Source organism: Eriocheir sinensis, unplaced genomic scaffold (genome assembly GCF_024679095.1).
Source record: "Eriocheir sinensis breed Jianghai 21 unplaced genomic scaffold, ASM2467909v1 Scaffold323, whole genome shotgun sequence".
In the NCBI taxonomy this organism is placed as follows: domain Eukaryota; kingdom Metazoa; phylum Arthropoda; class Malacostraca; order Decapoda; family Varunidae; genus Eriocheir; species Eriocheir sinensis.
The window spans coordinates 1-9,907 of NW_026111636.1; the positions used below are offsets into that span (position 1 = coordinate 1).

The following is a 9,907-nucleotide window of genomic DNA, read 5'->3' on the forward strand; positions in this document are numbered from 1 at the left end:
GGAGGCACTTTCTATCTCAGTGCTAAGGAATTAAAATGTGTCATGGCAGAGTGGGTTTGAAGGTGTTCTAGCTATGCTAGTGAAAGGCTAGACTGCACTAATTTGACCATGTAAGACGGTGAATGCGTAGAAAGGTGGCACTCTCTGGCCCAGTGCTAGGGAATCAGGTTGAATGTGCTGAGAGGCTTGGAGGTGTTAGAACTATGGTAGTGAAAGACTGGACTGCACTACTCTGTCCATGTAGGAAAGTGAAGGTGTAGGAATGTGGCACTCTCAAGCGCAGTGCTAGGGAATCAGAAGGTGTCATGTACTACAGAGAGACTTTGAGGTGTTATAACTATGCTAGTAAAAAACTGGACAGCACTAATCTGACCCTCTAGGAAAGTGAAGGTGTAGGAATGTGGCACTCTCAAGCGCAGTGCTAGGGAATCAGAAGGTGTCATGTACTACAGAGAGACTTTGAGGTGTTATAACTATGCTAGTAAAAAGCTGGACTGCACTAATCTAATCCCTGAAGGAAGGTGAAGGTGTAGGAAGGTGGCACTCTCTGGCTCAGTGCTAGGGAATCAGAAGGTGTCATGTGCTACAGAGAAGCTTGGATATGATATTACTATGCTAGTGAAAGGCTGGACTGCACTAAACTGATCCTGTAAGAGGGTGAAGGTGAAGGGAGGTGGCACTCTCTGGGTCAGTACTAAGGAATCAGGTGTCATGTGCTGCAGAGAGGCTTGGAGGTGTTAGTATTATGCTAGTGAAAGGCCGGACTGCACTAATCTGACCCTGTAGGAAAGTGAAAGTGTAGGAAGGTGGCATTCCCAGGCTCTGTGTTAGGGAATCAAAAGGTGGCATCTGCTGTAGAGAAGCTTGGAGGTGTTATAACTATGCTAGTGAAAGGCCGGACTGCACTAATCTGACACTGTAGGAACATAAGAACATAAGAACGCAGGAGTCTGCAAGAGGCCGGTAGGCCTGTACGAGGCAGCTCCTTTGACCCTAAGCTCCCGTGTATCTAACCCCACCTAATATCGCTGTCCATGAATTTATCAAGTCTATTTTTGAATGTGACAATTGTATTGGCACTCACCACATGACTGCTAAGCCTATTCCACTCATCCACCACCCTATTAGTAAACCAATTTTTGCCTATGTCCCTGTTGAATCTGAATTTATCCAGTTTAAACCCATTACTCAAGTCCTACCCGGTTCTCTTACCAACAAAACCTTGAATGTCTCCCTTATTAAAGCCCTTCATCCATTTATAAACCTCGATCATGTCTCCACGCACCCTTCGCCTTTCTAGAGAATGCAAGTTTAACTGTTTGAGTCTTTCCTCGTATGGCAAGTTTCTCAACCCCTGAATCATCTTAGTCATCCTCCTCTGCACCGAAGGTGTAGGTGTAGGAAGGTGGAACACTCTGGCTCAGTGTTAGGGAATCAGAAGGTTTCATTTGCAGCGGAGACGCTTGGAGGTGTTATAACCCTCCTAGTGAAAGACTGGACTGCACTTATCTGACCCTGTAGCAAGATTCACCTGTAGGAAGGAAGCACTCTCTGGCTCAATGCTAGGGAATCAAAAGATGTCATGTGCTGCAGATAGGTTTGAAGGTAGTATGATATTATAAGGCTGGACTGCACTAATCTGTCCCTGTAGGAAGATGCAACTGTATGAAGGAGGCACTCTCTGGCTCTATGCAAAGGAGTTAGAAGGTGTCATGTCCTGCAGAGTTGTTTGAAGGTGTTATAACTATGATAGTGAAAGGCTGGACTGCACTAATCTGTCCCTGTAGGAAGGTGAAGGTGTAGGAAGGTGGCACTCTCAAGCTCTGTGCTAGGGAATCAGAAGGTGTCATGTGCTGTAGAGAAGCTTGGAGGTGTTTTAACTATGCTAGTGAAATGCTGGACTGCACTAATCTGACCCTGTAGGAAGGTGGAGGTGTAGGAAGGTGGCTCTCTGACTCAGTGCTAGGAATTAGTGTCATGGGCTGCAGAGAGGCTTGAGGTGTTATAACTATGCTAATGAAAGGCTGGACTGCACAAATCTGACCCTGTAGGAAGGTGCCACTCTCAAGGTCAGTGCTAAGGAATTAGAAGGTGTCATTTGCTGAAGAGAGGCTTGGAGGTGTTATAACTATGCTAGTGAAAGGCTGGACTGCACTAATCTGACCCTGTAGTTAGGTGTAACTATAGGAATGAGGCACTTTCTAATTCAGTTGTCAGGAATTAAAAGGTGTCATGTGCTGCAGAGTGGCTTAAAGGTGTTATAACTATGCTAGTGTTAGGCTGGAATTCACTAATCTGACCCTGATAAAAGGTGAAACAGTAAGAACGTGGCACTCTCAAGCTCTGTGCTAGGGAATCAGAAGGTTGCATGTGCTGCAGAGGGGCTTGGAGGTCTTATAACTATGCTACTGAAATGTTGGACTGCAGTAATCTGACCCAGTAGGAAAGTGAAGGTGTAGGAAGGTGGCACTCTCTGTCTCCGTGCTAAGGAATCAAAAGGTGTCATCTGCTGCAGAGAGGCTTGGAGGTGTTATAACTATGCTAGTGAAAAGCTGGACTGCACTTATCTGACCCTCTAGCAAGATCCAGCAGTAGGAAGGAGGCACTCTCTGGCTCAATGCTAGGGAATCAAAAGGTGTTATGTGCAGCAGAGGCTTGAAGGTAATATGATATTATAAGGCTGGACTGCACTAATCTGACCCACTATGTGGGAAGGTGGAGGCGTAGGCACTCTCTCTCTCTCTCTCTCTCTCTCTCTCTCTCTCTCTCTCTCTCTCTCTCTCTCTCTCTCTCTAATATATATATATATATATATATATATATCTATAAATATATATATATATATATATATATATATATATATATATATATATATATATATATATATAAATAAATATATATATATATATATATATATATATATATATATATATATATATATATATATATATATATATATATATATATATATATATATATATATATATATATATATATATATATATATATATATATATATATATATATATATATATATATATATATATATATATATATATATATATATATATATATATATATATATATATATATATATATATATATATATATATATATATATATATATATATATATACATATATATATATATATATATATATATATATATATATATATATATATATATATATTTTTTATTTATTTTTTTTTTCTACGTCGTGGCCTATTGAGCCGGTAGGCTTCTTAACGTTGGATCCTGATTGTCGGCCCAAGGCTTCTTCCTGGTGGATCCAGATGGTTGGCCCAAGGTTTTTCCTGTTGATCCTGATGGTCGGCCCAAGGCTTCTTCCCGGTGGATCCTGACGGTCGGCCCAAGGTTTCTTCCCGGTGGGGCCTGGTGGTCGGCCCAGCCCGTTCTGGCGTAGGTGAGTGTCAGACGATAAATTATCGTTGAAAAAAAAATTCGAGACAATCTTAATACAAGAACATGTTATGTGAAGAAAACGTAGAAAAAAACAGTAAATTATCACATAAAACCGTAAAACAAGACAAACTTAGTATGTGAATATGTAAGAAGAAAAACCTTTTATCAACATTTAGTTATCCTAGAAGAAACGGTAAAATGCTTAACTCATTACGAGAACATGTAGTGAGATAATATTACAGTAAATTACTGTAAAATTTGAAATAAACAGCTAGTAAATGATTGTTGATTGAAAAAGTATTGCACTGAAACTATCGTAGAGTAAATAACATAACAGGTTATTAGAATAGTAAAACTAAACAGAAATAATACACACTCACCAAGTAAATGTTATGTTTGAATGCAAGCACGTATTGCGACTTATGCTGAAAAACCGGAAAATAGCACCTGTAAATTATCGCAGAATAACGATGAACAGGAAAAGACAAGAAATGCCACGAGAAAAAAAGTAAATACAGTGAAACGAACAGACACACCAAACACTCTCTCTTTAAATCCTATATAAATAAATTAACAACGACCATAAGAACTGCCAAAGCAAATTACTATAAAAACAAACTGTCAAGTGATGCAGGGGACTCCAAAAAGACCTGGTCTACTATAAATAGTCTACTCGCTAAAAACAAGCGAAACTTCCTTCATCTTTTTTATTCAATGGTGATACCGTAACAGATTATTTTAATGTAGCAAACGCTTTCAATAACTATTTCAGTAATATTGGCAAGACGTTAGCCACGAACATCCCAGAGACCCAAACACCTTTTACCACTTATCTCCCCGAATCGGTTCCATTTTCTTTCTACTTACGACCCACTACACTACCAGAAGTTAAGTCTGTCATTCTTAACCCTAGAACCCCATCGCTGTTTTTGAGGAACATGAACCACATCGCCGGAAGAATTTTACCCGGTTTTGAAAAATAAAAAAAAATAGTAGTTTTCAATTAAGGTTTATTACAAGTTTTACAGTGAAAAAGGAACTCTTAAACTATAGATTATAAACTTATAAACTTAAATTGTACTTTATTTTAATATTGATATTGACCTTAATAAGGAATAACCTAAATTTGACTAAATTTGAAAAAGTGTTTAGAAAAAAATTTCCAAAAAAAAAGTACTGCAGCTGGTGACTTCTCCTTTGGTACACTAGTTACTAGGTAGTTGGCCCCTCGCCTCAGTCAGTTGCAGCCCACTACTGCCACAGGTAACTGTATGGGATGCACGCGAAAAGTGGCTATATTTTTTTTGTGATTTATATATATATATATATATATATATATATATATATATATATATATATATATATATATATATATATATATATATATATATATATATATATATATATATATATTTTCCAGAGCTGATAATGACTTTTTTCAACATGGAATGATGAAATACAATAAAAAATAAGCTTACCTTTCATAAGCAGTCATCCCCGATGGGGTACAGGTCGCCTAAGCCCACTACTACCACCGGAAACTGTATGGAAGACAGGCGAAAAATCACTATACATTCTTTCTATCGATTTTTCATTTTATTTGTTTTTCATACTTTTTCCAGAGCTTATAACCACTTATTTCAACATGGAATGATGACATACAATAAAAAAATAAGCTTACCTCTTATACGCAGTTACCACAGACAGGGTACAGGTGTCGAGGGCACTTGGGTAGGGCACACCTGTTGCATCGGTGCCGGGTCTTCCTGTCTGCCCTACTAGAGCACTCAGAACAGCGTACCAGGGGGGAGCGGCTGTCTGCAAAGGATGTCCCTGGTGTCCCAGCAGCAATACCGTCTGATGGCAGCTCACAGACAGTGTCTATCAAGTTGCGAAGGTTTCGGGACAGGGATGGTGTTGACAGACGTGCTTGGGCCCAGGGAGTGATGAGTGCCATCGCCACATCCATCATAAAGGTCCTCCTTGCCAGTAGTTTGGTGCCTGCCCTTGCCCGATTCTCGCTGCTGACGATGAAGGCATTGATGGTCGCAGCATTGAGAATGCCATACCACACACAGAGGGGCCAGCGTCGTGTCTTTCTTGAACAGGAAGTTGTGGCACACATTTGGTCGAATGTGTCGACCCCTCCTTTTGTAGAATTGTAGAACTCTATGATCTCTGGCTTGCCCCCTGGTGCAATGGTAGGCTGGGTGTGCTGGGATGACATGAGTAGGACCATCTTCTTGTTTCTTCGTGAAGTCTTTGCCACATACGACACAAACGTCATCGCATTGGTGAACAGAAAGGCACTTGATCCATGGAGTCTTGTTTCCTTGGTCTTCATCTCACTGGGAATTTCAGGCTTGTTTGCTCTCATTGTGCCAACAAGTGTCATTCCACAGTTGTTGAGGAGGTCAACAATGAGAGGCACTGATGTGAACCAGTTGTCCGTGGTCACATTTCTATTGGAGCCGTGGTATGGCCTGGTCAGTTCTCTTGTCAAATAATGACCAAGGTTGACCCCATCCCGTGGCCTTGTCCCCTGCTTGCCAAGGTAGGGTATGCCACCAAGCATGTACTTGGTGCTGGCGTCACAGATGAGGACGAGCTTGATGCCATATTTTGCAGGTTTGTTGGGAATGTACATCCTGAAGGGGCACTTCCCTCTAAACCCCAACAGTTGTTCATCCACAGTGAGGTTCTCGCGTGGGACATACAGCCGCCTGCAGTTGTCGATGAACATGTCCCACACTTTCCTCACAGGGGCAAACTTGTCCTCTTTCAGCCTCTCCACACGCGTGTCTGGGTTGTCAAACCGCAGACAGGAGACCAGAAACTCGAACCTCCCCTTGGACATTGCTGCTCGATACAGGGGACACCCAGTGACGGCACTCCACATCTCAAGAAGGGAGATGGTTATCCTCTGTTGCCCTGCTGCTATTAGCACTCCCAGGAGTGCTAATATCTCTCTTGGTTCTGTAGGACCATATGTGCCTGCTTGTCTTTGAGTTGCCATCCTTCCTGCAGTAAGTTGAATGCGTTTGTTTGTCCAGGTGACGCATTCCTGAACAATGGCATCAGTCACAAAAAGTTTGATTGCCTCCCCAGGGTCAACTACACCCCTTGCCTCATGAGCTGGCCCTGGAGTATATCTTCCCATGATGTTTTTGACAACCTCCTGTGTGCATGACTGTGCTGAGGTTGACAGCTCCACCTAAAATTGTTTCTGGAGGAAATGGTCGTCCTGTTGAAGTCGACGACAGGTGGAACATCAGCCTCCTGGAGGCCTCTTCCCCTTCGTACACCCCTGGCAGGGGTGGCAGCAGCAGCAGCAGCGGAAGTTGCAGGGGCAGGAGCAGCAGCAGAGGTACTGGCAGCAGGGACAGCAGCAGAGGTTGTGGCAGGATCAGCAGCAGTAGAGATAGTGGCAGGGTCAGCAGGGACAGCAGCAGAGGTACTGGCAGCAGGGATAGCAGCAGAGGTTGTGGCAGAGGCACGACCTTTTCTTGGTGTGGACGTGAACATTCTCCTTATCTTCCTTCTCTGAAGATCTTCCCTTCACTATCACTTTCCGAGTCAGTCTCTGGCACATACTCGATCTTCATCACTATCATAGAGAGTTTGTGCCTAAATTGTCTTCCACATCACTTTCAATATCTCTAAATTCTTCCAGGTCATCAACACACTCACTATCTGAGCTATCATTTACTGAGAGGAAACCAGATTTGTTCATCGTCTCCACAAGTTCCTCCTCAGTCAGCACTTTGCCTCGGGCAGCCATATTTTCTGTTTATCTGTAATAATTACTAAATATCTGAAAAGAAACACACGTAAGATATCACTAATAGTTACAGGTAAACACATCGTCGGGAGAATTTCACCCGGGTAAAATGTCTAACGTTCACCACATCGTCGGGAGAAATTCTCCCGAAATAACGGTTTTCCCCTCGCCGTGGAAAATTCCAGGCGCGGAGCCGGAGCGCACACCCACCCTTCACGATGTCTCACACAACACTGCGGGTACACAGGCGGCCAGCTGGTTCCCGCGCTTTCTTCATATTGAACTACGTGGTAACCTAGGAGAGTCGGGAGAAAATCACCCGGCAATGTGGTTCTAGGGTTAATATAAAAGCCTCTTCCCCGGGACATGATGACATTAGTATTAAAATAATTAAGGAATGTTGTGACCTAGTTTCTCCCTTTTTAGATTATATAATTAATACATCTTTTAAAGAGGGCTCTTTTCCAAGTCACCTGCAGATGGCACGTGTTGTTCCAATCTTTAAGAAGGGAGACTCTTCATTACCACTTAATTACAGACCTATTTCTATCTTACCCAGCTTTAGCAAAATTATAAAAAAAAAATGATGTCAGTAAGACTAATTAATTACCTGTCCAAACACTCACTCCTCACCTCCGTTCAGTATTGCTCCGTCCTAAGTATTCTACTGAATTAGCACTTCACCATCTTTGTCAAAATATTTACAATGCTTTGGATGCAAAAATGTTCCAGATAACTGTGTTCTGTGATTTCACTAAAGCTTTTGACACCATTTCTCATAACAGTCTACTAGATAAATTGTTTGTTTATGGAATTCGTGGCAATGCGCATAATTGGTTCAAAAGTTACTTAGCACACAGGAAACAATGTACATCGTTTTTTTTTTTTTTTTTTTTTTTTTACAGCAAAGGAGACAGCTCAAGGGCACAAAAAAGTAAACATTAATAAAAAAAAAAGCCCGCTACTCGCTGCTCCTAAAAAGAATCCAAAGAGGTGGCCGAAAGATAAGTCAGTTTCGGGAGGAGAGGTGTCCTGATACCCTCCTCTTGAAAGAGTTCAAGTCGTAGGCAGGAGGAAATACAGATGAAGGAAGATTGTTCCAGAGTTTACCAGCGTGAGGGATGAAAGAGTGAAGATGCTGGTTAACTCTTGCATAAGGGGTTTGGACAGTATAGGGATGAGCATGAGTAGAAAGTCGAGTGCAGCGGGGCCGGGAGGGGGAGGCATGCAGTTAGCAAGTTCAGAAGACCAGTCAGCGTGGAAATATCGATAGAAGATAGAAAGAGAGGCAACATTGCGGCGGAATTTAAGAGGTAGAAGACTATCAGTATGAGGAGGAGAGCTGATGAGACGAAGAGCCTTTGCCTCCACTCTGTCCAGAAGAGCTGTGTGAGGAGCCCCCACACATGAGATGCATACTCCATACGAGGGCGGACAAGGCCCCTGTATATGGACAGCAACTGTGCAGGGGAGAAGAACTGGCGGAGACGGTACAGAACGCCCAGCCTCGAGGAAGCTGATTTAGTAAGAGATGAGATATGAAGTTTCCAGTTGAGATTTTGAGTTAAGGATAGACCGAGGATGTTTAGTGTTGAGGAAGGTGATAGCTGGGTGTTGTCAAAGAATAGGGATAGTTGTTTGGAAGATTGTGTCGAGTGGATAGGTGGAGAAACTGTGTTTTTGAGGCGTTGAAGGACACCAGGTTCTTCTTGCCCCAATCGGAAATAATAGTAAGGGCTGAGGCTAAGCGTTCTGCAGCCTCCAGCCTTGAGTCGTTAAGTTCCTGAAGGGTGGGTCTTCTATTAAAAGAAGTTGAATAATGCAGAGTGGAATCATCGGCGTAGGAATGGATAGGACAGTTCGTTTTGGAAAGAAGATCATCAATGAACAACAGAAAAGAGTGGGAGATAGGACAGAACCCTGTGGGACACCACTGTTAATAGATTTAGGGGAAGAACAGTGACCGTCTACCACGGCAGAAATAGAACGGTCAGAAAGGAAACTGGAGATAAAGGTACAGAGAGAAGGATAGAAACCGTAGGAGGGTAGTTTAGAAAGCAAAGATTTGTGCCAGACCCTATCAAAAGCTTTTGATATGTCCAGCGCAATAGCAAAAGTTTCACCGAAACGGCTAAGAGAGGATGACCAAGAGTCAGTTAAGAAGGTTAGGAGATCACTAGTAGAACGCCCTTGCGGAACCCATACTGGCGATCAGATAGAAGGTCAGAAGTGGAAAGGTGCTTTTGAATCTTACGGTTAAGGATTGATTCAAAAGCTTTAGATAGACAAGAAAGTAAAGCAATAGGACGGTAGTTTGAGGGATTGGAGCGGTCACCCTTCTTAGGTACAGGCTGTGTGAAGGCATACTTCCAGCAAGAAGGATAGGTAGATGTTGACAGGCAGAGGCGAAAGAGTTTGACCAGGCAGGGTGACAGCACGGAGGCACAGTTTTTAAGGACAATAGGAGGCACTCCATCAGGTCCATAAGCCTTCTGAGGATTGAGGCCAGAGAGGGCATAGAAAACATCATTTTGAAGAATCTTTATAACAGGCATAAAGGAGTCAGAGAGGGGATGAGTAGGAGGAATATGCCCAGAATCGTCCAGAGTGGAGTTTTAGAAAAGTTTGAGAGAAGAGTTCAGCCTTAGAGATAGATGAGACGGCAGTGTTGCCGTCAGGACTGAGGAGTGGAGGAAAGATGA

The 9,907-nt window shown here is 42.5% G+C and overlaps 2 protein-coding genes across 2 annotated transcripts; both read right to left on the reverse strand.

Moving 5' to 3' along the window:
- Positions 1–4,416: 4,416 nt before the first annotated feature.
- On the reverse strand, positions 4,417–6,440 carry LOC126991707 (piggyBac transposable element-derived protein 4-like). Its single transcript, XM_050850410.1, has 3 exons — positions 5,106–6,440; positions 4,903–4,965; positions 4,417–4,691 (listed from the first exon to the last, which is right to left on the reverse strand). The coding sequence occupies exon 1, from the start codon at positions 6,438–6,440 to the stop codon at positions 5,109–5,111; it is 1,332 nt and encodes a 443-aa protein (XP_050706367.1). The 3' UTR covers positions 4,417–4,691; positions 4,903–4,965; positions 5,106–5,108.
- A 98-nt stretch (positions 6,441–6,538) lies between these two features.
- On the reverse strand, positions 6,539–6,949 carry LOC126991700 (nuclear pore complex protein Nup58-like). The gene has a single exon (XM_050850405.1). It carries the CDS (start codon positions 6,947–6,949, stop codon positions 6,539–6,541), a length of 411 nt encoding a protein of 136 aa, XP_050706362.1.
- Between the last annotated feature and the right edge of the window lie 2,958 nt (positions 6,950–9,907).